The 26,809-nt window shown below is 48.8% G+C and overlaps 2 protein-coding genes across 2 annotated transcripts; both read right to left on the bottom strand.

Moving 5' to 3' along the window:
• Positions 1-603: 603 nt before the first annotated feature.
• On the bottom strand, positions 604-7,838 carry LOC120383828 (protein CD300H-like). The gene is made up of 5 exons (XM_039502092.1): positions 7,692-7,838; positions 4,811-5,146; positions 2,181-2,247; positions 1,599-1,735; positions 604-962 (listed from the first exon to the last, which is right to left on the bottom strand). The coding sequence occupies exons 1-5, from the start codon at positions 7,729-7,731 to the stop codon at positions 940-942; spliced, it is 603 nt and encodes a 200-aa protein (XP_039358026.1). The 5' UTR covers positions 7,732-7,838; the 3' UTR covers positions 604-939.
• A 4,346-nt stretch (positions 7,839-12,184) lies between these two features.
• On the bottom strand, positions 12,185-25,022 carry LOC120383333 (CMRF35-like molecule 7). Its single transcript, XM_039501321.1, has 6 exons — positions 24,793-25,022; positions 21,248-21,584; positions 18,678-18,787; positions 15,125-15,177; positions 13,302-13,442; positions 12,185-12,957 (listed from the first exon to the last, which is right to left on the bottom strand). The coding sequence occupies exons 1-6, from the start codon at positions 24,830-24,832 to the stop codon at positions 12,808-12,810; spliced, it is 831 nt and encodes a 276-aa protein (XP_039357255.1). The 5' UTR covers positions 24,833-25,022; the 3' UTR covers positions 12,185-12,807.
• Positions 25,023-26,809: the final 1,787 nt, after the last annotated feature.

Genomic DNA, 26,809 nt, shown 5'->3' with positions numbered 1-26,809 from the left:
ATTCTTCCAGAACTACAATTCAATGTGTGACAATTTTGGTCACACTAATGTTCCAGTAATTTAAGTCAATAAATACATGGAATATTTCACATTATCTCAAACATAAAAAATTCTATCCAGGGTTCCAGGTGCATTTGCCAAAAACTGAAAATACAAACAAACTAGTACAAACAAAACTAAACACAGCAACCTCCCTAAATCTAGGAAGGGGTTGAAAAGAATATTTGACAATGTGTGCTTGCAGTTGCATAATTCATCCAGTAAGTGTCTGTGTGAACGGTACATTGTCCCAGAGGGTGTGGGGCTGGGTAAGCAGCAGACAAGCTGGGACTCGAGCTGTGTGGAAGTCTGTCTCCCTGCGCAGTTGTGTCTGTTTTCTTTCATAAATGTCTTTGATTTAGGAAAAAATGTGATACCATTAGCGTGATCCTGAGCCTCGATGCACAAATCCCAGTTCTTAGTACCCCACCTCCTCAGGAGCCTGGAAAATGAGATGGCCTTTGCAGTGTCAATAGGTCTGGGACACTCTGGAGAAAGGGAGAAAGGGAATTCCACCTATAGGATCCCTTCTGGAGAACACCTCCTGCAGCGCCCACATTTCACCTGAGGTCACTGTGACTATTTAGAGCCCAGCTGATGCAGGGGCCGCCTCTGCCACTGCTGACTCTGACCCTGCGTTTGGCTCTGGGACTTCAGTGGAGTTACACTTGCTTACACCAGGTATGAATTTGGCCCTGGGCTCTCCAACACTCTGATAAGAACCTAGATACCCTGGCCTGGGAAACATAGAGACAGACACCTCCAGCAGACTTCATCCTCTGAGAACGTGAGTGAAATAGCTTCACTTGAAGTAAGAAAATCAGGCCTTTGGTGTGGGATACTTTGCGCAAAGCTTGAAAATGAATCCTCCTCCTGCTGGTTCTGATCCGTTTCTAAGAGCTAGCACAGAGGCCGTTTATGAGCTGCAAGGAAAACGACACCAGCAGTGACTGGAGGAGAAACACATCATGCTGGGAGCTTTTTGTTCATAGCCATCGTGGGGTGAGTCTGGTCCTATGAATTGCACACCAGGGCTATAGAGCAGCGAGGATGTCTGTCTCCCTACTCACACACAGACTCATCACACCCCTATGTAAAGGTTTTGGTCAAATCATGGCCCAGCTAGAACACCAGAGAGCCATAAGGGGTGCAACTTCGGTATCCATGTAGGAGAGGAAGCAGATGCAGCAGAGCACAGGACAGGTAGAAGGTAAAGGTTGGGGACTGGGTGGATCATTGGCTCCACCTCCCCAATGAACCTGGCAGTGTAGCTGAGTTTATTCACCACTGGAAGTTCTCCACATCGGTTATAGACCTGGCAGTTTGCTCCATCCCTGAAGCTGGGGGGGGGGGGGATGGACGGGGGGAGAACGGAAGGGACATTGTAACTTGGGCAGGAATAATCTGCCTCCCAGGGTGCTCCAGGGGCAATGCAACAACTCCCTGCCCCTTACTCCGCTCACAGTAATGCTATGATTGAGCCCTTGGTGTTCAAGAGAAGAGTGAGAACATTCCCATGGAGCGTGTCACCCTGTACTGGGAATGTTAGATGCTCTCACCTTGTCTGTCTGGCACCATCTCCCTGTGGCTTCTCCTGTAGCGTACGCTCATCCAGATCCCAGCAGAGACTATGCACAGCAAGAGGAGACCCTTCGATAAGCCCAGGAGCAGGAAACAGAGGATGATGGGTTGGAATCTATGCAGTTGAAATACAGTAGAAACTCTAAAGCTCCGTAAATTTGACCAGACTCCTCCCACTAAAACATTCCGGGGCTGCTCTCAGGCTGAAGATGTGCACAGAGTTTCCTTGTAGACGATGCAACACACAGAGCCTCAGCACCCTGCCCTGAAAGGGAACCACAGCACCTACTTGGGGATTCATTCATCCTGTTGTACAGTCTGATATGACTGGACCCAGACAGTCCCTGCCCAGTGCTACTCTGCATCTAGAATTGCCATTTTCCTTCATGTGAATCCAGCCTCACTGGACCTCCAGGTTCTTGCTGATAAAAGCAGTGTTCATTTTTCTGTGGACGTTATCACCAATGAGGTCACTATTCTTTGTGCCTCTGGAGATGGATCTTGCTAGGGCACAAGGAGAAGTGATGAGAGCCACATGCGACAAGGGTAATGGCACTCACCGTGCAGGCGAATCTGGCTGCTTTTTTGCTTGTGGTGTCCTTGCAGTCGGGTTTGGGGAAGAATTAGCTGTAGAGAAAACCAGAGATCCAGTCTGCTCTACAAATCAACCCATCCTGAAATGTTTGGCATAAATCTGATCATTACTGAATCTATTGCTGCCCCAGAACCTTCACACTTAATCCTGGCCCACATCCCAGTCCAAGCTTTTGTTTGCTGCCAGCTGTAACATTGTGTAGGATGGATTGGTCCTGAGGCCTAAGCACGTTATCTTCCCTCTACTTCTGGCTAACTTCTGTGGTTAGCTTTGCCAAATTGTGAATGTACACACTCGCTGGGTGTGCTCTAAATGTGGCAGGTCTACCTGCAGACTCCATTGTTAGCTGGGCCGGCATCACTCTCTCCATTAATTTAATCGTCTAGAGCAGAGGTGGGCAAACTATGGCCCAAGGGCCACATCCGGCCTGTGGGACTCTCCTGCCCAGCCCTTCACCTCCTGGCTGGGGATGCAAGCCCCTGGCCTCTCCCCTGCTGTCCCCACTTCCCCACAGCCTCAGCTCGCCACACCACCAGTGCTGTGGTGGTAGCAGTCGGGGGACAAGGAGCACAGGGGGTTGGATGGGTGGGAGTTCTAAGGGGGGTAGTTGGGGGCAGGAAGTGGGAGGGGGTGGATCGGGGGCGGGGGCCAGGCTGTTGTGGGAGGCACAGCCTTCCCTACCCAGCCCTCCATACAGTTTTGGAACCCCAATGTGGCCCTCGGGCCAAAAAGTTTGCCTCCCCTGCCCTAGTGATAGATCCCACCTCGGTTATTTAAACAAAAGATCACACGGCTCTGTCTTCATCCAATCACACGAGCAAAAATAAACGTGTAAAACCTTCCTTTCAGAAACCAGTTACAATCACCCAGGGACGGAGAATGACTTACCTGTCACCACCCTTACAAACCACATGCAGTTAAAACTCAAGGAAAGGGATATTTCAGGACATCATCGACCTCACACTGTCCCCACCCACCCACCCCCCAAAAAATATGTGGGACACCGATAGCTATAGTCAGGGCCAGCTCTAGGATTTTTGCTGCCCCAAGCAAAAAAATGTTTGGCTACCCCACCCCTGGCTTTTTTTTTTTGCTTTTACATGTTTGTACTTTGCAGTCTTGTTTTGACTGTTTAAAATTTAAAAAAAAATGAAAACAGAGAATTTCTAGTTAGTCAAACAAAACAATTTCCTACTAGTGTAATTTTAACATTTAATTTTAACAAACCCCTCCCCCATGGCCCTACTCTTACCGTGCTGTGGATCTGGCCCGAGGCGGATTCAGCTCCCGTCACCACCGCTCCCAGGGCCAGGGGTTGAGGCTGCTGCTGGGATCCCAGCCCCGCTCATCCTTGGTCTTCGCCTTGGCTCTGGCATGAGCTGGGCTCAGCCCGGGCTGCCGCTCTGCTCCCCTCTCCCCTCCCCTGGCAGGAGGCGGCGCAGAGGGGAGGAGGAGGAGGATGCAGAGCTGGGGACAAGCCGAGGAGGAGCGGCCCGCCTGGGCGCCATGTTCCCCCCCATCCTCTGCAGCCGGAGCAGGACCGCGCTACCGGCTCCCGCCTGTGGGGTGGCTGCTGACCGCGGGAGAGTGGCGGGGACAAGCCGAGGAGGAGCGGCCCGTCCTCTGCAGCCAGGGAAGGGCCGCGCTACTGGCTCCCGCCACTCTCCCGCGGTCAGCGGCCACCCCCCACCCTCCCAGGCGGGAGCCGGTAGCACGGCCCTGTCCCGGCTGCAGAGGACGGGCTGCTCCTCGGCTTGCAGTGGCGGGGACAAGCCGAGGAGCAGCCCGTCCTCTGCAGCCGGGGCAGGGCCACGCTACCCGCTCCCGCCTGAGGGGTCGGGGGTGGCTGCTGCCCGCGGGAGAGCGGCAGGGACACATTCCCCACTTAGCCGGCTCCCTGCCCCGCTTCACTCGGTGGCAGAACAACAGGCTGGTTACTGCCCCCCGGGGCGCTCAGGATCCAGCCCCAGACGCCGCTTCAGGTATGAGCTGTGACCCCAGCATTATGCCACCCCATATATTTTGCTGCCCTAAACACCTGCTTGTTTAGCTGGTGCCTAGAGCCGCCCCTGTCTATAGTGCAGGGGGGACGTGTCTGGAGTCTGGCAGCTCCCCCTCCTCTGGTCGTTCTGCCAAGGGCCTTCTACACCCCTGGGCCCCGCTTCTCTCTCCCTCCCCCCCTTCGCCCCCCTCACACCTCTCGGGGAGGCGCCCCGCCCCTGCCTGGGGTTGCCTCCACCCTCGCTCGGGCTCATGCAGCCACTGGGGAGCGCGGAGCCCGGCCTGGGGGTCTCAGTAGCGGGGTGATTAGCGCAGCAGGTCTGGGCAGGGGCCAGGCGGCGCTGAGCAAAGGGCGCTGCGGGGAGCCACGGAGGGGCTTGATGACCGGTGTGCAGCTGGAGGCAGCTCCCACCCTCCGGCCCCTCGCAGCCCCGAGCCAGGCCCTGCGCAGAGCGGGCTGCGGCGTTTGGCCCCACCCGGGTTACAGCAGATCTGCCGGTCTAGACCCCCGCCCCCTTCCCCCGCCCAGCGCTCCCCGGCCCTGCCCCGAGCCCAGCAGCCCCGACACTGCCACAGGGCAGCGCTGGGATTTACCTGGGGAGACGGTGAGTTCCACAGTGTCCCTGAGCTCAAACCCAGACCTCTGTACCCCGCAGAGGTACGTCCCGGCGTCTGCCGGTGTCAGGTTCCCCACGGTCACGGTGAACACGCGCTGGGTGCGATTGTCTCGGATGGAGACTCTGCCCCGCGTCACCTCCGCCTCCGACCCGTCGGTCTGAATGACGTGAAACCAGTTGGAACAGAACAAGCCTCCTTCCCAGCACCAGAACTTCGGATAATCCTCATAGCCCGCCCGGTACCGGCACTGCACAGCCACCGACCCGCCCGGGGGGCCGCGCACTGCCCCGGGGCCCGTCACCGCCCAGCAGCCTGCGAGGGACAGAGACAGTGAGACCCAGGGCCCCCTTCTGCCCACCACCAGCAGTGACCTGCCCCCACGTGCCCGGGGGTGGGGGGAGTTGTGGGAGATGCTTCAGCATTTTGCGGGGCGGACAGGGGGGTCAGAGCCTGCAGCTTCCAGGTTCACCTGTCCCAAAACCTGACTTTTTAAAACTGTGCAAAGGGACCAAGAGCAATATTGCCTCTCCCCTGGGGCTGCGTGGGAGCAGGTGAATGGGGCGAGGGAGGAGGATGGGCAGCGTGGGGGCTGGGCTGATCTCAGCAGGTTAATTAACTATAAAAGGGGCTCAAAATTAGGCTTGATTCTTATTTACACGCAGGCCCCTTTGTACCACTCTGGCAGTGCACAGAGCTTAGAGTGAATGCAGGTGTCCACTGTATTTTCGACTAATATATTTGCCAGTAGAAACATTTGCTGTTTCAAAACAATATTTGGATTTTCCGTGTGAGAAAACTTGAACATTGAAAAACAAGTTCAATTTCAAGCTGACTTTTCAAAATGAAACTTTCTTTTTTCATTTTCACCTAAAATGTCATTTTGTTTTGATTTTCCATTTCAGGTTCATATTTGGGGGATTCTCCCCACCCCCTTTCTGCTCCACTGTGATGCTCCAACATGCACCATGCTGGGATAGCTCAGCAATATAAACCTGAGTAGTTTAGCCCTTTCTAAAATACAGTTTGGAAGGTGTTAGTTAAATAGAGCTAGCTAGCTTGATCTAACATAATATCTATAAATGCTAGTCTAGACAAGGGGTGAGAAAAGTGCCACCCCTCTATCCTGCAAATATTTACCCATGTGCTTCCTTTTAAGTACAGGAGAACTCCTTTTGGTTTCATTGGCACTCATGCTTAGAGTAAATCAGTGGGATCAATCATGTTTTTAAAATTAAGCATGTTTAAGTGTTTGTAGGATTAGGCCCTACATTGGTATTGTTTGGTTCACTTTTGTTACAGTTATTTATTTATTTGTTTTTAAAAAGCAGCCTTTAAAAGTTGCTTGGAAGATACTTTGACGATAAGGGCCATATTAGCAACTAGGTAGAGAAAACACAGCCTAGAAAACGAATTGCATCAGATACTTCATGGTGTCCCTTCTATCAAAGTTTCAGTAGGGCTTCCATTATCCCATCCTATTTTCACATGCTCATCGCCAGAGCTGGTCAAATAGTTTGCTGTGAATAATATTTGTTACAAATTCTGGCTATTTTTTAATCAAATAGTTATTAGTGAATAAGGTTTTCCATTATTTAACTGTCTCTTCTGATAATGTTCTGAATAATTTTCCTCTTCAGCCAAAATTATCCTGGCTTTGTCAGAGACCAGAGATGATCTTTTTGTGCAAAATCTCATTAGTGATTTTTAGTTTAGTCATTTTAAAAATACATTTTCCCCCATTTAAAAAAGTATTTGGGGGGCTATGTAGGGGGCCTCTATCTAATTCAGAAAGAGTACATTGAACATTTGAAACTTTCAGGAGGCATAAACACTGATTCGGCTAGTTCCTGCTGGGGTAAAAGTAACTTAAAGGACTTACCGCTACACCGGCATCCTGAGTGGGGATGTGGCCTCAACTGGAAGAGGCAGAACCTTTCAATATTTAAAGGCCCTCAGGCTCCAGCTGTGGCTGGGAGCTCCAGGGCCATTAAATCGCCCCGGAGCTACCAGCTGCAGAGGTGGCTGGGAGCCCCAGGGCTCAGGGGCAAATTAAAGGGCCCAGGGCACTGCAGGAGTCCTGCCACCGCTACCCTGGGGTGGCAGATCTCGGGCAGCACTTTAAAGGGCCTGTGACTCCCCACAGTGGCTAGAACTCTGGCCCCTTTAAATCCCTGCCCGAGCCCGGTGGCCGGAGCCCCGATGGTGATTTGAAGGGCCTGGGGCTCCCCGCAACAAACATTCTTTGAAAGATGCTCAGACTCTACAGTGATCAAAACCATTTTCTATAGCCAGAAATAATCACACCCTATATAATTAGTTATAACTAACACATGGGCAGTGCCCCATATGGTCAAGCTTACACCATGACTTTTATGATAACTTCCTGTTTTCATATGTTCATGGCTAGAATTCATCTTATAGGAACACTGGAATAATCAGACTGGATGAGACCCAGCGTCCAGTATTCTGTCTCCAACAGTGGCCAGAGCTGAGAGAAAAGTGTGAGAACCCTGCAGTGGTTGCAAATGCTGACAATGTTTTCATCAAAGAATTGTAATGAATATTGTTTTCTGTTCTTTGTCCAGCTGTGCTGAGAACGTTCTGAAAAATTCTCCTTCTCAGCTGAAATTTCCCTTGTTTTGTCTTCATAGAAAACTTTCTTCACAGACACAGATTCTGTGCTGAAATCTTTACTGACCTGCCCACTTTGTAAGTTCCATCTCCTGGGTGAGTTAGAACCACAGCAAGTGCATAGCTGAGACTTTCAAGCTCTGTTGGTGAAGCTGGCAAACCCTGTGCAAACCCAATGCTTGCATTGTATTTCTAGTGAGCCACAAAAAAACCATGTCACTCTCACCTGGGAAAAGAATCCAGAGCAAAACCGAGAAAATCCTCATGGTCTTGGTTCCCTCAGCAGGTGAATCTCTCCTCTGGAAAATCTGGGTTCTCCAGGAGATCGCAGGGACTCTCTTCCTTTTGTGAGAGTTGAAAATGAAACCCCTAGTCTCGCTGACCAGTTCTATGGCGTGAAGTGTCTAGATGGGGCAGCTGCTCCACTTCCCTTTGAAAAGGCTGCTGTTTGACCTTAGAAAGAAGTTGCTCAACCTACATTCTCTGGTGATTGGTGTTTGCTTCTTTTTTAAAAAAGGAGAAGCATGATTAAAGAAAATGTCACGATCACTGAGAGAAAAGCTGGGCCACAGTTCCCATAATTTGAAGGTTTCTGAAAGGTTTTTCTGAGTGCCATGCTAAGACTTTGTCTACACTGTGGTTTAGCGGCTGACAGAGATTAGAGCTGAACTGGTGCAAACCCAGGACTGCCAACTTCAAACATTCAAAAACCACATGATCAAAGAGTTCAAGCTTGTGGCTCTCACATCCAGGTACCAACATGACCACAACAAAACAGCAAAAAGCACCAAGTGTCAATATCACATGTCAAGATGTACAAAATAAATATCCGAAAACCAGAAAGATCTGTTGTTCTGTATAGCATATTGAAGTTGAATTTTTTTTGCCCAAATCATGTGATGTGACATAGAGTGACAAATGTGTGTGTGGTGGAGGGTGTTGTATTTCAGGAAACTTGGAAGGGAACAAAATGTCGCTGTAGCAGGGTGGACCCTGCTCCGGGGTTTTAAGGGTTTAAAATGTGGCCTGACAGAGCTGAGCTGATTGGGGAAGTGGCTCCAGCTGGGGGCCATGCCCCAAACTGAGGAGCAGGGCCTTATAAAAGGCAGGGAAGCTAGGAGCCCAGATAGTCTCTCTTCTGCCTTCAGAGAGAGATGGGCCTAGCTGCTGGGAAAGAGAGACCAGGTACCTGAGTGCAGCCGGGCTGGGGAAGGCTGAGGAGCCGGGGAGCTCCAGCCTAGAAAGCCCCAGGCTGCAGCCTAGGAGTGGGCCGATAGGTACTGTGGGTCGCAGAGGGCGGCCCAGGGGTAGGACAAAGCAGCAGGTCCAAACCCTCCTTGCCAGGGATGAGTTGGCTGAGACTGCAGTCTGCCCAGAGTGGGGGGCTAGACAATGACTGGCAGTAGCCATACACTGAGGCAAGGTAGGGAGAGAGGGTGAGGGTTACCTAAGGAGAGGAGACCCAGAGAAAGGGGTTACTGCTAGGGGGTAGCACCCCATGTAGAAGGGCACTGGGTCCAGGGAGGGACACGGGGGCCTAAGAACAGGTGGATCACCGGCCTGCAGAGGGTGCTCCAGGGCTGGACTGAGCTCTATTCGGAGAGCAACCAGTAGGAGGCGCCGCAGGGGTTAGACCGACCCGTTTACACCCACAGTACCTATGAGATGCCTGTATCAGTGGCGAGCAGTGAACGGAGCTTCTCGAAGTTGAAGCTCATAAAAACATATTTGCAATTGACCAGTAGAATTTGCAATTGACCATGGGAGATGACAGGCTATCTTCACTGGCCACCCTGTCTATCGAGAGTGCTGTGGCTCAAAATATAGACCTGTCCCCAGCAATATCAGAGTTTGCAGCAGCAAAGGCACGCAGGGTTTTGCCTTCTGAATCTTAGACTCTTGGTGAACAAAATATTTTATTTGTTATTCATTACATTAGTGTTTAATTTAATATTTAGTTTGTGTCACTTAGCTATAGTGTTATTTTTATGACTGACTGTAGCAGGGTGGTCCCCTGCTCCTGTCCTGAAGGGCTTAAAACAGCCCAGAAGAGGGCTGTGGCTGGGGAAAGAAGCCTGGGCTGATTGGGGGAAGTAGGCTCAGCTCTGGCCATGCTCCAATCAGGCCCAGCTGGCCCCTATAAGAGGCTGGGAGCCAGAAGCCCAGCAGTCTCCCTCTGCCTGTAGAGGGAGAAGGGCCTGGCGGCAGGGAGCTAGAGGCAGGGTACCTGACTGGAGCAGGGCTGGGGAAAGGCAGAGGAGCTGGGGAGCTCCAGCCTGGAAAGCCCCAGGCTGCGGCCTAGCATTGGGCTAATAGGTACTGGGGGTTGCAGAGGGCAGCCCAGGGGTAGGCCAAGGCAGCAGGTCCAAACCCAACCTTGCCAGTGATGAATAGGCTGATACTGCAGTCTGCCCCAGGGTGCAGGGGCTAGACAATGACTGGCAATAGCCTGATATTGAGGCAAGGTGGGAATAGTGGGTGGGGGGTTCCTTGGGGAGGGGAGACCCTAAGACTGAGGGGTGACTGCTAGGGGCAGCACCCCACGTAAAAGGGCACCGGGTCTAGGGAGGGACACGGGGGCCAGAGGACAGGCAGATCACCGGCCTGCAGAAGGTGCTCCAGAGCTGGAACTGAGCTAATTCCCGAGGACAACCAGCAGGAGGCACCGCAGGGGTGAGTCCGCACATCTACACTTACTTAGTTCATTATTTGACACAAAAATTGATTCAATTGCATTCAATTTTATTCATTTCCTCTTTTGTATTTTTTTAGTAAATTATAAAAACTTTTGAGATTGCAGCTTTATTTCTGACATGTTCACTAACACTACTACACACTGCAACTCAAAGGGCTCCAAAATACAAGTTTGCCCAGGGCGCTATTTTCCTGACAGTCAGTGCTGCTGCGGCTGGCCTGTGCTAGGCGACTCGGGCTAAGGAGCGCAGCTACGGGGCTGTGTAATTGCAGTATAGACACGCGGGCTCATGCTGCAGCCTGAGCTCTGGGACCCTCCCACCTTGCAGGGTCCTGGAACCCTGGCGCTGGCTCCAACTCCAGCCTGAACACCTACAGTGCAGCTAAACAACACACCCTTAGCCTGAGCCCTGCGAGCCCGAGGCAGCTGGCACAGGCCAGCCACAGGTTTTTAATTGCAGTGGAGACCAGAGGTTCTCAACCCGTGGCCCACAGGCCGCTTTTGGCCCAATCAGCACGCAGCTGTGGCCCGTCTGACATCCTCAGCAGGGCCGTCCCGACCCATAGGCAAAGTACGCAGCTGCTCCGGCCCCAGCCCCACCTCTTCCTGCCCCTGCTCTGCACCAGCCCCGCCCCCACTCCACTCCTTCCCCAAAGTCCCAGCCCCACCCCCTCCCCTTCCCCTGCTCCCCTGAGAACTGCAGCAGAGCCGTGCCTGCACTCACCAGCGACGAGAAGTGCAGCAGCTGGGCCCCAGCCATGCCGCTGGTGAGTGCTGGGCGGCGGTTCCCCTCTGCCCTCCAAGCCAGCTCCACCCCACCATGGAGGCCTGCCCTCCCCGCCCCTGATCCTCAGGGCCATACAGGTAGTGTATATATATAGTGTGGATGTGGCCCACATAGCACACAGAGAGCTGAATATGCCGCCCACAATGGTAAATAGGTTGAGAACCACTGGTGTAGACATACCAGCTGAGGCTTCAGCTATCTGTGTGTCTACATCACTAACTATTTCTATATGGCAGCACTGATATTGTCCCTCCCCCTCAAGCATTCAAAAATCATGTGTAGTCCTCAGCAACCATGAGATTGACTTTAAAATCTCAAGAGTTTTTGTTCATTTAAAGATGCCTTTTGGGTTCTTTTTTTAATCTTCCACTTTTTGAAACCTAAGGGTGCACTTGGGTCACCTTTTCAATTTTTTCTCTGCTGTGGGGTGGGCTGGAAACATATTGTTTCTTTTCTAAGGAAAGCTGAGATTCTCCCATTATCCCAAGAATCCAGGAGTTGGGGCTTTAAACAAAGCAGCGAACGTTGTGAGACTTGCACTAAAACCATGAGAGCTGGTAATATTGGGGCAGCCGAGTGGATCTGGTGGGAGCTGTGCAGGCAGGGGGGTTATCATGGAGGTGTTGGGCGGCAGAGTTTAAAGAAGAGTGGAGCTCCTGTGGGCAAAATAGAGAGGAGCCAATTCCCCACTCCCAGCCACTCCAGCATCATGACTCAACGTGGGGTTACTGGAGGTGCTAGGGGGTGGATAGTATGAGGAACCTAGTGGTGCAATCGGTGGAGATGAGGCTAGGAAGGCTAGGGGGAGACCATTATCTCTCATGTCTTTCATACAACACTTCTGTTCCTACACTCCAGAATGATATTGGTCTTGTGTCCAAATTCTTTACATGTGTCCCACGGGGTATTTAGGATCAAAGACGAAGATGTCCAAAAAGAACGTCTGGGAATGGGCTCTCAATCTTTTCACTATAACCTATATCCAGGGGCAGCTCCAGACCCCAGCACGCCAAGCGCGTGCTTGGGGCGGCATGCCGCGGGGGGCGCTCAGCCGGTCCCCGGGAGGGCGGCAGGCAGCTTCGGTGGACCTCCCTCAGGCGTGCCTGCGGACAGTCCGCTGGTCCTGCGCGGCTTCGGTGGAGCCGCGGGACCAGCAGACCGTCTGCAGGCGTGCCTGTTGGAGGTCCACCAAAGCCGTGGGACCGGAAGAGCGCCCCCCGCGGCATGCCGCCCTGCTTGGGGTGGCGAAATGTCTAGAGCCACCCCTGCCTATATCAAATGGGGGAATCCATGTGCCCTTCTTGTTCTAAGTCACTGTGTTAACATGAGATTGGGGGTAAAAAGATTCCAGCACAATTAACTCCACGCTGACTGGGGAAATGAAGGACAAAGCTGTTTCCTTCTGCCTCGTCTTCCCATTGTTATTTCCACACCCTCCCTGAGGTCCTGTTCCCCATATCACCTCCAGCCAAAGAGTTGCCTCATCATCCTGAGGTTCTGACCCCAGAACCAGGCTCCTTTGCACCAAGTAAGTTTTATGAGCAATTATGTGGTGCTGGAGCAGAGAGATGCCACAACGAGCACCAGAGGAAAACCTCCAGCCCTTCAGGAACTGGAGCCACCAAGACTTTGTGCAGTTTCAAGCTGATGTCCAGGAAAGGAGAAGCACTTTGTAGTAGCTGTTGGCCCCCAGTACATTTCTGAAGACAGTCGTGCTGGAAGTGGGACCTCCCCACCACATCTTGCCACTGGCAGATTGCGCAGCAGAAGGAGGGTAGAGGGAATGCCAGTCCGGAAGCTTTCATGGGACAGTAGGAAAACAAGGAAGAGCTGTTAAATATCCCGTGAGTAGGAAGGGCTTCAGCCTGCAGCTTTTCTCCCACACTTTGCTTGATGACACATCATGGGGGGACGGGGTGTGATTGGGCACATATTGACGTAGGTGTCCTGCTGATCTGTGGCTGAGCAGTCCTGTGGGCCAGAAAAAACTGCTTTTCTCTGTCCTGAAACCTGAAATAAGGACACCATGAATCAGAGAGAAGAAACGACAAGAAGAGGCGATGGAGTAACTTGGACCAGGCCCAGGCAGAAGACCAGAACCTTGCAAACCACAGCTGATTCCTCCAAGTGACCCCTGGCTTTAATTAGGTTGTGCCTGGCTGAAGGGTTCACGAGTTGCTGCTCCTGAACGGGGCTGGTTATTGGTAAGAAAGAGGAAGAGGGAAGGTTTTGTCCCTGGACTGGAGCAGATTCCCTTTTGGAAGAGTGTCCCCCAGGCCTGGAGGTGAGGGAGTCTCAGAACGGGGGAGTAGACCCTCCAGCAGCATTGTGCTGTCACTGGGTTTCCTTCCTACCTGACTCCTCTGCGGGATCATGCTTTCATACACAGATGCTGGATCAGCTGAGCTGGGCAGGTGCTGCTCGTTCATATAGATTGCCATCTGGCCCGTGGCAGCAGGATCTGATGCACTGAAGGGAGGCTTGTGCCCAGGATTCTGAAACAGACATGGGAGGTGTCCAGAGCAAACAGGAAACTCCAAGGGACCCTCTTACCAAAATGCCACACTAAGGAGCTAGAGGGGTGGAGTTGGCAGGAAGTGACTCCTTCCCTGTACTGCCCTAAGCTGCAGCCATGTTAAAAATGGCGCCCTTTCTGTCTGAGTCTAAATAATGACCCCTCCCCCTTCCCACCGGTTAATCAGCAGGGCTGGGAATTTCCTGCTAAAAGCACAAGTCTCTCTGAGGTGAGTGTGACCCAAGGAACTCTGGTGCCAACTTCCAGAGGGCACCGGGGGTGCAGAGGGTTTACAAGGATCCCCTGGGTCAGATATATGCAAGATAGTTCACTGACGGATGGCATGTGACATCTCTGCCGAACAGGAGTTGCCCATTGGTCCTCAATCATTGCAAAATGTGTGTGTGGATAATATTTAAGGAGTTATGTATCTATACAGAAATTATATCCTTAAGGGCTTGGAATTAAGGCAGGTCACCAGCAGGTGATACACCTTGGAGATGTTTCTTGCAGGCAGGAGGTAATAGACACCATCTCCTTGTCTGTCCATTTGGATACTGTGTATCGTATGCTGCACACTGTGTGCCTATTTACACCCAGATCTGGGGAGGACTGAGAGACTGTGAAGTCTACAAGCAAGGAAATCTACAGGAATAAACAAACAGCCCGGGTGGAGGAATGTCCTGTTTATGAATAAAGACAAAAGATTGTCCCTTGGAGTACAAAGTGACACACTGGATCCTTCACCTGGGAGGCAAACTGACAGCGCGCTTGTCTCATGAAAGGGGAACACAGCCAACCTGGGTGTAAGGTGCTGGACAGATTTAGGGTGAGCAACACTCTACGAGACATGAGAGTAGCTTGTTCATTAAGTCTAGGCTGCAGAATGCATTAGGATTTTATTTTATATGTAACCGTTTGTTTCCAATACCTGCTGTAGTGAGGCAGTGTGGCTCCCCACCGCCCTGGACGGGGTCGAGCTCTGGCTAACCTTTGTACGCCTCCATTTGCTGTTCCTTGAATTTCTCTGCTTTGTTAACTAAATGTCTCTAAGCACTGTTTGTTCAGTGGAGCAGTGACCTGAGGTGGAACTGACCAGCTGGGGTGGGATGTTCTTTGGAAGTGGTGAATCTGTGAGCGCGAGTCTCCAGCGAATCAGGGGCTGGACGCTCCAGGAAGATGCTTGGAGGGTTCAAGGTTTGGGGTGTACCTACCGCTAACCTGTAGCAGAATAGCGAGGCCTGTGGGGCCTAGATGGGAGGGATTGTGTTGCCTGTGGCTGGTGGATTGGGGAGCTGCTTCAGGACAGCACAGACAGGGCTTCCTCATGCTAAGGGCAGGGGATAGCTAGCAAGGTGACCCCACAATTCTGGGTACTGCTGGGAAGTGTCACACTGAGCTACAATAGTAACTCCCGTGGCTGGTAGTGGTATCACGTGCTTAACTTCTTATGTGAACCAGCCACTAGAGGGAGGGAGATTGACTCTAGCCTATGACATTGTACCTTTCCTAGGACGGATTCTAGTAGCACTAAGTGAATGCTGATGGTGTCACCTTTTCAGGGGTTCAGTAATGTGTGAAATACTCTAAACAATCCACTAGTCTGTCCTGTATAAGTTATTGTACTGTGCTCATCACCAGCTACCCGAGAGCCTATCTTACCGTGTTACAGACATAGACGTTCTTATCCTTTTGTCCTGGTGTGTCCTCAAGGGCTGAAAGAATCAGAAACAGGAAATGTATCAAGCTGCTGTAAAGCTATTTTTATTTATGGCTAGGCCTTTCTAAGGCACTTGCCGCGGTAGTATCCTGCACCCTAGATGCAATGTCAGGGAAGCAAAGCTTTCCGAGGACCGAGTATTACTACAGTCTCCATCTGGGAGCTTTTGAAAAGGAATTTGTCAATCACTGGACTGTGTGTGTATGTAACTCACTGGGGGACCGTCCTGTGTCACGTGGACCCAGCTTTGTAGATCTAAATGAACCAGGTCAGCTTTTGAGGACAAACACAGACCCAGCCCTCTGGATCAGCTCTGCAAGTGGTGCACAGATCCATAGTGCTTTGCAGCACCCAGGGAAGGTGGTAGCGTCAGCTCCTTGGTGATCTACACTCCTGCTCCCATGGCTCCTAATTTGTTAGAAACCTAAATCCCTTTGAGGATCTGGACCTTTCTGCTTTGAGAATTCCTCTTTCATGCAGCATGCAAATGAGAGAGAGACAGAGAGCTACAGATGGGGGTGTGTGAAAGGTCAATAACATTTCTCTGTCTGTAACTGTCTGCTGCAGCGTTCCTGCTGATCTCGTCCCAGAATTAGGAAAAAAGAGAACCCTGTGCTGTACCCCCACATAGGGGGCTAACAGTGCAGTGTGGCTGCAGCTCAGCGGAAGCTGAGAGGGAAGATTAGCATTGTCCAATAAAATGTGGTCTTCTAGGCTTCAATTACATGCAAAAATTGCTCCGGTTTAAATTAAATCAGTTCAAAACCTGATTTAGATAAACCAGGGCAGAACTCTGGGTAGACTCGTATTTCAGTATGAGAACGACTTGCTTCAGTTTAGCTTAAGTGAGTACGAAACTGGCTTAAACTAAATCCATATAAGCCACTCTTAAACTGAAATGAATAAATCATTGTGGAAATGGCAGAGGTGCTTAATGACTTCTTTGTTTCGGTTTTCACCAAGAAGGTTAGTGCTGATTGGATGTCTACCAGTGAATGCCAGTGAAAATGAGGTATGATCATAAAAGACTAAAATGGGAAAAGAACAAGTTAAAAATTACTAGACAAATTCGATGATTTCAAGTCACCAAGGCCTGATGAAATGCATCAGAGAATACTCAAGGAGCTGACTGAGGAGATATCTGAGTCATTAGCAATTATCTTTGAAAAGTCATGGAAGACGGGAGAGATTCCAGAAGACCGGAAAAGGGCAAATTTCGTGCCAATCTATAAAAAGGGAAATAAAGACAATCCAGAGAATTACAGGCAGTCATCTTAACTTCTGAACTCGGAAAGATAATGGAGCAAATAATTAAGCAATCAGTTTGCAAACATCTAGAAGATAATGAGGTGATAAGTAAAAGTCAGCATGGATTTGTCAAACAAATCATGTCAAACCAACCTGATAACTTTCTTTGACAGGGAAACAAGACTTGTGGGTGGGGGGTGGGGGGAAGCAATAGATGTGGTATATCTTAACATTAGTAAAGGTTTTGATACTGTCTAACATGACCTTCTCATAAACAAACTAGGGAAATGCAACGTAGATGGAGCTACTATGAGGTGGGTGCAAAACTGATTGGAAAACTGTTCCCAGAGAGTAGTTATCAGTGGTTCACAGTCATGCTAGAAGGGCATAACTAGAAGGGGTCCCACAGGGATCAGTTTTGGGTCTGGTTCTGTTCAATATCTTCATCAATGATTTAGATAATGGCATAGAGAGTACACATAAAGTTTGAGGATGATACCAAGCTGGGAGGAGCTTCAAGTGCTTTGGAGGATAGGATTAAAATTCAAAATGATCTGAACAAACTGGAGAAATGGTCTGAAGTAAATAGGATGAAATTCAATAAGGACAAATGCAAAGTACTCCACATAGGAAGGAAGAATCAGTTGCACACATAGAAAATGAGAAATGACTGTCTATGAAGGCGTACTGCGGAAAGGGAACTGAGGGTGATAGAGGACAACATCCTAAATATGAGTCAAGAGCATAGTGCTGTTGCAAAAAAAGCAAACATCATTCTGGGATCAACTGCACACATACAAAATGGGAAATGACTGTCTAGGAAGGAGTACTGCGGAGAGGGATCTGAGGGTCATAGTGCACCACAAGGTAAATATGAGTCAGCACTGTAACGCTGTTGCAAAAAAAGCAAACATCATTCTGGGATGTATTAGCAGGAGTGTTGTAAGCAAGACACGAGAAGTAATTCTTTTGCTCTACTCTGTGCTTATTAGGCCTTGACTGGAATATTGTGTCCAGTTCTTGACGCCACATTTGAGGAAGGATGATCATGTGGACAAATTGGAGAGAGTCCAGAGAAGAGTGACAAAATGATTAAAGGTCTAGAAAACATGATGTATGAGGGAAGATCGAAAAATTGGGTTTGTTTAGTCTGGAGAAGAGAAGACTGAGAGGGGACATGATAACAGTTTTCAAGTATGTAAAAGGTTGTTACAAGGAGGAGGAAGAAAAATTGTTGTTCTTAACCTCTGAGGACGGGGCAAGAAGCAATGGGCTTAAATTGCAGCAAGGGAGGTTTAGGTTGGACATTAGGAAAAACTTCCTAACTGTCAGGGTGGTTAAGCACTGGAAAAAATTGCCCAGGGAGGTTGTGGCATCTCCATCATGGGAGATATTTAAGAGCAGGTTCAACAAGCCCCTGTTGTGGGGGAGGGATAGCTCAGTGGTTTGAGCCTTGGCCTGCTAAAATCAGAGTTGTGAGTTCAATTCTTGAGGGGGCCACTGAGGGATATGGGGCAAAATCAGTACTTTGTCCTGCTAGTGAAGGCAGGGGGCTGGACTCAATGATCTTTTGAGGTTCCTTCCAGGTCTATGAGATAGGTATATCTCTGTATAAGAAGGGATGGTCTAGATAATACTTAGTCCTGCCATGAGTGCAGGGGACTGGACTAGATGACCTCTCAAGGTCCCTTCCAGTTCTATGATTGTGTTATTAGTACCCCTCAGAACCTGGCAAGCCCAGCTGCAGCGGATTGAAAGTCACAGGATTCCCAGAACCTGAGGCAGCATGGGGCTTGTGGTAGATAGCTTTGCAGGAAAAGCTGGGAATCACTACAGGCCGGAGGAGCAGTTCTTAGGAGCAGGTAATTAAGGGGAATTTATTTCTCTATTTCTTTTGCTGAGTGTTAATGAATCTTATTTAAACAACTGATTTTCTCCTTGGTCAAAAACAACTGGCTTGTTTGCTTTTGAACTAGCCAGTTGCTGTACTGAGCCTGAGCTAGGTACCTGCTCCATCACTGTGGCTGGGGCTGGGTGTGCCGTGGAGATCTGCCAGTTTGTAGGGCCACGTGACCTGCTCCATGGAGTAATTGACTAAGTACGTTGGAATTTAGAGAGTGTCTGTCTTGTGCTGTTATTTTGGTGACAGGGACAGTATGGTCCTTAGGAAGGAAGCAAAATAATCGGGCTGCACCATCTGGAGAATGAAGTGACACTTACTAGCAAAATTGATCAGAGAATTTTTACCTTGGCTCCTCCTCTGCGATGCTCTTCTAAACTTAACAGCAATGAACAAAATGAAAAGCAGAACTAGGAGGATGGATGGGATCAGGATGTAGAGGACGAGGTTTGGTGCACTAGGCGAAGGAGAAGAGAATGTTTGTTTCTACTCTTAATGGTCAGACTTTATTATATAAAGATTAGATGTAGCTCTTACCCACCCCTTCCAACAACTTGAGAGGGGAGCAAGTATTAGCCAACCCCATCTGTTTTTTACAACTGGGAAACTGAGGCAAAAGTACAGTGACTTGTGTCAAAGAAGCACATTGAGTCCATTGCAGAGCTGAGGCTGACACCTTGCGACGTTGGATTTCAGCATCAAACTGAATGAACAGAAACCATTCTGTAAAGGAAAATTTGGCAATCTAAAGCAGTTCCAGCTTTCCTCTCTGCACAGCTGGGTTTAAACGTGTGCTAGGACCTAGGTCTTTAAAGACATTTAGATGTGTAACTCCCTCGGACCTCAATGAGTGTTAAGCACCTAAATGCATCTGAGGATCTAGGCCCAGGTGACCGGAGACATGAGTTTGCTGGCCTCAGCATAGTGCCTAACAAAGGTCTGAGCTCAGCAAAAACCTACAGAGTGTGACAGCAGCGAGAACTGAGTTTTTCTCCGACAGGCTGAATGGCCACCTCTATTTATTTTATAACCTACCTAACACAGAGCTCAGGAATATCTCAGCCCTACCTTCTCAGTGGATGACTTTAACAATTTTCAGTGTGAGACTAGATAATAACAAATAGTGAAGAATTCCTGTAAAATGTGACTTTTGGGACTAACAAGCATGACACTTTTTAGGACTGATGACTTTTGTCGTAAGTATCCAGGAGGCGGCCAAATATTCATGAATAATGACCCTGTCATTCATAACAAAGTCTCTTTTTACCCCCCTTACTTTGCACAAATCTTTGCAATTCAGTGGCATTTAAAACTACTCACTTATCTCACCTCCATGCCACCTCTCTGGGCCTGTCTTGATCCTGGGTCTAACTGTTCATCTGATTCCACAGTCCTCACTCAGGCAGACTCTGCATGAATTTCAATGGGAGTTTTGCCCGAGTAAGAACTGGCAGATGTAATGTGAGGCTGCATCCTCCAGCATTAATTCCTCTCCTGCATGGGGGACGGGGTGAAGGGGAAATCAGACAGTTGTGTGGGAAAATCTAGGAAACAAGGGGGAGTTTCTCAAGGTTGTGAAGGGGGTGACAGAAGATTAGCAGAGTTGGATAGTTCATGTCTGGATAAGACCCCCTCTATTCATCAAATACGTGCCCTTGGTCAAGACAAGACAAGAGCCACTTGTGACCCAGGGAGCCCCTCAATGCCATCTGGCACAGGGCACCCCAGGCCATAATTCATGTCAGGCACGACACACTCATTGCCCCAACACACTTTTGCTAGAATCTGTCTCTGACCGGTGTCATATGTGGTATCCTATGCGAACTGGTAACAAGCTGCTCGTTGATATTATTGCATGCTGGAGGTATGGGCAGTGTACAAAGAACTATAGACGTGTGCTGGAAAATATGTTCTTCAAAGGTGGTTTGCAAGCCGTGATGGTGCAAAAACCCAGCCTGTCCCAGACAAAGGAATGTCGTTTGTGTCTCCAATCTGAACTAAACTAGGTGATACCTCAGAGGACAATGGAAAGTACATCTACATATAAGGTAAACAATGCACCATCAATCTTAACGAGGGGCTGCGGGGGCAGAGGGTGGAGACAGCTTAACAATCATGAGTGTGGATGGAGCCTGCACCCCCAGGATGCCTTCCTACCACTTGAAACAGAGACTATAGACTTTGGGAAATAGAAGCAGAAAGCCATTTTGGCATCCATCACTCATGGGACACAAGAGGCCAGAGCTCTGGTAATGGGACAAAGGTGGATCCTTCAGCCAAGGGGGCTGATGTCTCTGGGAACTGACTATAGGTGAGAAACCTGCTTAGACCAAGATTGCAACTTGCTGAGTTAAGTTTCAGTCACTAGAAAGCCTGTTTTTGTTTTGTGTGACTTGTGTCTTCTGTTCTTCCTTATATCACCTGCATATCTGCTCTTTGTTCACAAAGCTACTCTGGTTTCATTACAAAACCAGCTCAGGGCTGTGTATCAAACTGAGAGGTGAAGTCTTCAGCTAAACAGGCTGGTGTGTGTTCTGTCTCTTTGGAGCCAGCAAACAATAACTTTTCTGAGTGTGTCCAGTGAGAGGGCCTGGCAGCCACTGGGGAGCGGGGCTGATCCTGGGGGTCTCAGTAGCGGGGTGATTAGCGCTGCAGGGCTGGGCAGGGGCCGGGCACACTGGGCAAAGAGCGCTGCGGGGAGCCGCGGAGGGGCTTGATGGCCGGTCCGGGGGCAGCTCCGGCCCCTCGCAGCCCTGGGCCGGGCCCTGCGCAGAGCGGGCTTCGGCGCTTGGCCCCGCCCGGGTTACAGCAGATCTGCCGGTCTAGACACCCGCCTCCTTCCCCCGCCCAGCGCCCCCCCAGCCCTGCCCCGAGCCCGGCAGCCCCGACACTGCCAGGGGGTAGTGCCGGGATTTACCTGGGGGAGATGGTGAGTGTCACAGTGGCCGTGGGATCAACTTTCCAGTTCTTCCCCACCCCGCAGTGGTACGTGCCGGCGTCTGACAGTGTCAGGTTCTCCACAGTCACAGTGAACATGCTGTGGGTGTGATCGTCTCGGATGGAGACTCTGCCCCACGTCACCTCCACCTCCGACCCGTCGGTCTCAACGATGACACCGTCGGAACAGAACCAACCTCCTGCCCGGCACCAGAACTTCGGATAATGCTCATAGCCCGCCCGGTACCGGCACCGCACAGCCACCGACCCGCCCAGGAGGCCACGCACTGCCCCGGGGCCCGTCACCGCCCAGCAGCCTACGAGAGACAGAGACAGTGAGACCCGGTTGACCTGCCCCCACATGTCCGTGTGTGTGTGTGTGTGGGGGGGGGGTTATGGGTGATGCTTCAGCCTCTTGCGGGGCAGACAGGGGGGTCAGAGCCTGCAGCTTCCAGGTTCACCTGTCCCAAAACCTGACTTTTTAAATCTGTGCAAAGGGACTAAGAGCAATAGTGCCTCTCCCCTGGGGCTGCGTGGGAGCAGGTGAATGGGGCAGGAAAAATTCTGTTTCAAACCAATATTTGGATTTTCCGTGTGGGAAAATTGAACATTGAAAGACGAGTTCAATTTCAAACTGACTTTTCAACATGAATTTTTTTTTTCATTTTCACCTAAAATGTCATTTTTTTTGTTTTCCATTTCAGGGGTCCCCCCCCCCCCCCCGCATGCTCCACTGTGATGCTCCAACATGCACCATGCTGGGATAACTCAGCAATAGAAACCTGACTAGTTCAGCAGTTTCTAAAATACAGTTTGGAAGGTGTTAGTTAAATAGAGCTAGCTAGCTTGATCTAACATAATATCTATAAATGCTAGTCTAGACAAGGGATCAGAAAAGTGCCACCCCTCTATCCTGCAAATATTTACTTATGAGCTTCCTTTTAAGTACAGGAGAACTCCTTTTGGTTTCATTGGCACTCATGCTTAGAGTAAATCAGTGGGCTCAGTCATGTGCTTAAAATTAAGCATGTGGAAGTGTTTCTAGGATTAGGCCCTACATTGGTATTGTTTGGTTCACTTTGTTACAGTTATTTATTTATTTAATTTTTAAACCCATCCTTTGAAAGTTGCTTGAAAGATACTTTGATGGTAAGGGCCATATTAGCAACTAGGTAGACAAAACACAGCCTAGAAAACTAATTACATCAAATACTTGATGGTGTCCCTTCTATCAAGGTTTCAGTAGGGCTTCCATTATCCCATCCTATTTTCACATGCTCGTCGCCAGAGCTGGTCAAATAGTTTGTTGTGAATATTTGTCACAAATTCTGGCTATCTTTTCATCAAGTAGTTATTAGTGAATAAGGTTTTTCATTATTTAACTGTCTCTGCTGATAATGTTCTGAATAACTTTCCTCTTCAGCCAAAATTATCCTGGCTTTGTGTGAGACCAGAGACGATGTTTTTTGTGCAAAATCTCATCAGCGAGTTTTAGTTTAGTCATTTTGAAAATACATTTTCCCCCATTTAAAAAAGGACTAGTCTACACTGGGAACATACGTTGGCGTAGCTACACCACTCAGGAGTATGAAAAATCCACACCAAATCCACATCTACACATAGAAGTAGCTATGCCAACCTAACCCCCTGTGTAGACAGTGCTAGGTCAATAGAAGAATTCTTCTGTCAACTTAGATACGACCTCTTAGGGAGGTGGATTACCTGTGCCAATGTGAGAGTTCCTCCCGTTGGCATAGGTAGTGTCTGCACTGAAGTGCTACAGTGGCGTAGCTGTGACACAGTAACGATTTAAGTATAGACATACCCAAGTGTAATCAAAAGTCATGAGTCAACATTCTCCCCTTCTCCCCCCCAATAATGAGATTGGCTTAAAAGTGATGAAGATTTTTTTTTAAAGTGATTAATGTGTGTTTGTTTTTCGATGCCTCTTGGATTTTGAGCCTTTAAGTTGCACTTGGGTCATGTTTTCAAGCTTTCTCCACAACTATGACAGATAGAAACATTTTTTAAATGAAAGCTGAAACTCTCCCCAAATGAGGTATCTAGAAACTGCAGTGTTAAGAAAAAACACCAACTATTGAGAGAATTGCAATAAAACCTCAATAAATAGCAACACCGCAATCACCTAATGTAGACAGGATGCACCAGTGCAAAGCGTGTCTACATTAGGGGTTTGCTCCCTTGAGCTCACTCCTGGTGGCCCTCACCCTGGAGCTACAGGTTTTTTTAGCTCCATATTGTGGTGAAGGCCTGTTCCCCAAACCAGAGGCCTTGTCTCATCAGTGACTGATCAATCTTTCCCAGCTCTTATCTGTTTAGGGTCCTTTTCTGGCTATAGGCCCTTTCAATAACTATTTCATTTACTCTCTCTCTCTCTCTCTCCTCTGCATGTGTGTGTGTGTGTGTGTACGTACTACACAGATAAATGATCACGCACCAGGAACTTTAGCCACTGGTGCTGAATGTCCCCAATAACCAGGCAGGGGGAAGCAGTGCACTATTACCTACACACTGATTCAGCTAGTTCCTACTATAATGTGATGCCCCAAAATGCACCAGGTTGGGATGCCACACCTACCGCAGAACTCATCTGCAGTGTGATGTTGTCTCATAGAAAGTCTGAAAAGTTCCAAACTGTACTATTTGGTGCACTTTTGCAAACATTCTTTGAAAGATGCTCAGACCCTACAGTGAGGAAAGCAATTTTCTGTAGCTAGAAATAATCACACCCTATAGAATTAGTTATAACTATCACATGGGCAGTGCCCCATATGGTCAAGGTTGCAACATGACTTTTATGATAACTTCCTGTTTTCATATGTTCATAGCTAGAATTCATCTTATAGGAACATTGGAATAACCAGACTGGATGAGACCCAACATCCAGTATTCTGTCTCCAACAGTGGCCAGAGACACGTGCTTTAGAGAAAAGTGTGAGAACCCTGCAGTGTGCAGATGTGGGACAATCTGCCCCCCACACCGGTCTCTTCCTCATCTGGAATAGCTAGGCATTGCCTTAAGCCCAGAAGTGTGTGCTGTCTTTTCTCGTTCAAAATTTTGGTTGATGCTAATTATGATAACTGCATATTCTCAATATCCATCTAAATCTCCAATCCTTTTTAGAATCTGGCTACATTCTTAGCCTCAATATTTGTTGCAAATAATATTGGTTGCAAATGCTGGCAATGTTTTAATCAAATAATTGTAATGAATATTGTTTGCTGTTCTTTATCCAGCTGTGCTGAGAATGTTCTGAAAAATTCTCCTTTTCAGCTGAAATTTCCCTTGTTTTGTTTTCATAGAAAACTTTCTCTGCAGACACAGACACAGATTCTGTGCTGAAATCTTTACTGACCTGCCCACTTTGTAAGTTCCATCTCCTGGGTGAGTTAGAACCACAGCAAGAGCATAGCTGAGACTTTCAAGCTCTGTTGGTGAAGCTGGCAAACCCAATACTTGCATTGTATTTCTAGTGAGCCACAAAAAGACCATGTCACTCTCACCTGGGAAAAGAATCCAAAGTAAAACCGAGAAAATCCTCATGGTCCTGGTTCCCTCGGTGGGTGAATCTCTCTTCTGGTAGATCTGGGTTCTCCAGGAGATCGCAGGGACCCTCTTCCTTTTGTGAGAGTTGAGAATGAAATGTGAAGACTCACTGACCAGTTCTATGATGTCAAGTTTCTAGATGTGTCAGCCGTCCCACGTCCCTCTGAAAAGGCTGCTTTTTCACTGTAGAAAGTTGCCCAACCTGCATTGTCCGATGATTGGTGTTTGCTTCTTTTTTTTTAAAAAAAGGAGAAGCATGATTAAAGGAAGTGTCATATCTTTTGGAGAAAAGCTGGGCCACAGTTCCCATAATTTGAAGGTTTCTGAAAGGTTTTTCTGAGTGCCATGCTAAGACTTTGTCTACACTGCAATTTAGCGGCGGACATAGCTACAGCGATTAGAGCTGAACTGGTGCAAACCCAGGACTGCCCACTTCAAGCATTCAAAAATCACATGATTTTTTTTAAAAAACACCTTTTGGGATCTTTGTATTTGTCTTCTGGCTTAGGACCTTTATGAGGTACTTCTGTGATTGTTTCAAACTTTTCTCCACAACCTTAAGGACTAGAAACATACGTTTCTTTTAAAACAAAGCTGAGATTCTCTGGTAATCACATGGTTCCAGGAGCTGGGTGCTTAAAGACAAGCACTAAATATCATGACACTTGTGATAAAATCACAGGAGTTGGAATCATACAAACTCCTAGTGTAGATCTGCTGCACCAGTGAAAATCATGTCCTCAGTAGGGGTTCTGCTCCCTTAAGATTCTTCCTTGTGGTCTTTGCTCTGGACCTTTAGTATGATTTTGCCACCGAATGTGCTTAAAGACCTGTTCCCCAGACCAGAGTCCTTGTCTCTTCAAAGCTGAACATTCTTTCCTGTCTCCAGTTTCCCTAGTGACCTTCCTGGCTATTGGCGTATTCTAGTGCCTGGAAGCAGGGGTGAAAGGTCACCTTAGAATCTGGGGATGCAATGGTTGCTTAAAGTCACCTTTGCCACCCCACCCCTGGGCTGCACCTCCTGGAGGCAGAGCACAGAATTGCACCTGTCCTTGTCAGAGGTGGCGGTGTTAGGCTCGGGGATAAGTTCTCCCCAGCAGGTTAGAGAGGAGCTGACTCCAGCAGAGGCAGAGAATTCACCTCAACCCCACCATCATCTCCCCAGCAGGACTGTAGCAAGGAGCCACCTTCACTTCCTGACTGTTCAAAAGGGAGGATTTTCTGCAGTTTGGTTGCAGGATTATCCTTCCTTACATAAATCAGTGCAAGGCTGGTTCTGGCTGCCTGCCTACACAGGCAAAAGGCAATTGCAACATGGAAAGACCTTCTATATACAGGCTGGGGATACAGTGAAGAGATGAAACTGGGGCTTTGGGGGAGCTGTAGAGCTGGCAGAGGAAACTGTGAGCAAATGCAATACTGGGATTGCTGTAGCTAGTTGATCTATGAGCCTGAGGTGTCACTATGGATTAGACTTTTCTCCCCAGGTCAGAGGCTTTATTTCTTCACTTGGAAAAGTGCCTTCTGCCTTGTACTAGCAATATGCTCAGGTTATCTATCTAATCTAACTGTCTACAGACAATAGAGAAAGACTTCCTGCGGATGCAGGAAATGGCTAGTTAGTGAGACTTTTAAATATTCAGCTGTGCAGAGCTAAATTATAAACTGTATCCTGTATATAACCTCTCCTCTCCCCCCCAAAAAAAATCCTCAAAAACAGTTTCCAAGAACTGGTGAGAGGTTATAAATCCTTAATAATAATAATAAGTAAATACATTTCTGAGCTTTTAGGTGTTGCAACGAATGGTATCAAGTATCAGAGGGGTAGCCGTGTTAGTCTGGATCTGTAAAAGCAGCAAAGAATTTTGTGGCACCTTATAGACTAACAGACGTATTGGAGCATGAGCTTTCGTGGGTGAATACCCACTTCGTCAGATGCAAGTTGTCATAAACAGTTAGTTAAGGGTTAAGGTC

This window comes from Mauremys reevesii, linkage group 15 (genome assembly GCF_016161935.1).
Source record: "Mauremys reevesii isolate NIE-2019 linkage group 15, ASM1616193v1, whole genome shotgun sequence".
Classification (NCBI taxonomy): domain Eukaryota; kingdom Metazoa; phylum Chordata; order Testudines; family Geoemydidae; genus Mauremys; species Mauremys reevesii.
Note: the sequence above shows the minus strand (reverse complement) of the source record. Positions and strands in the feature narration are given on the sequence as shown.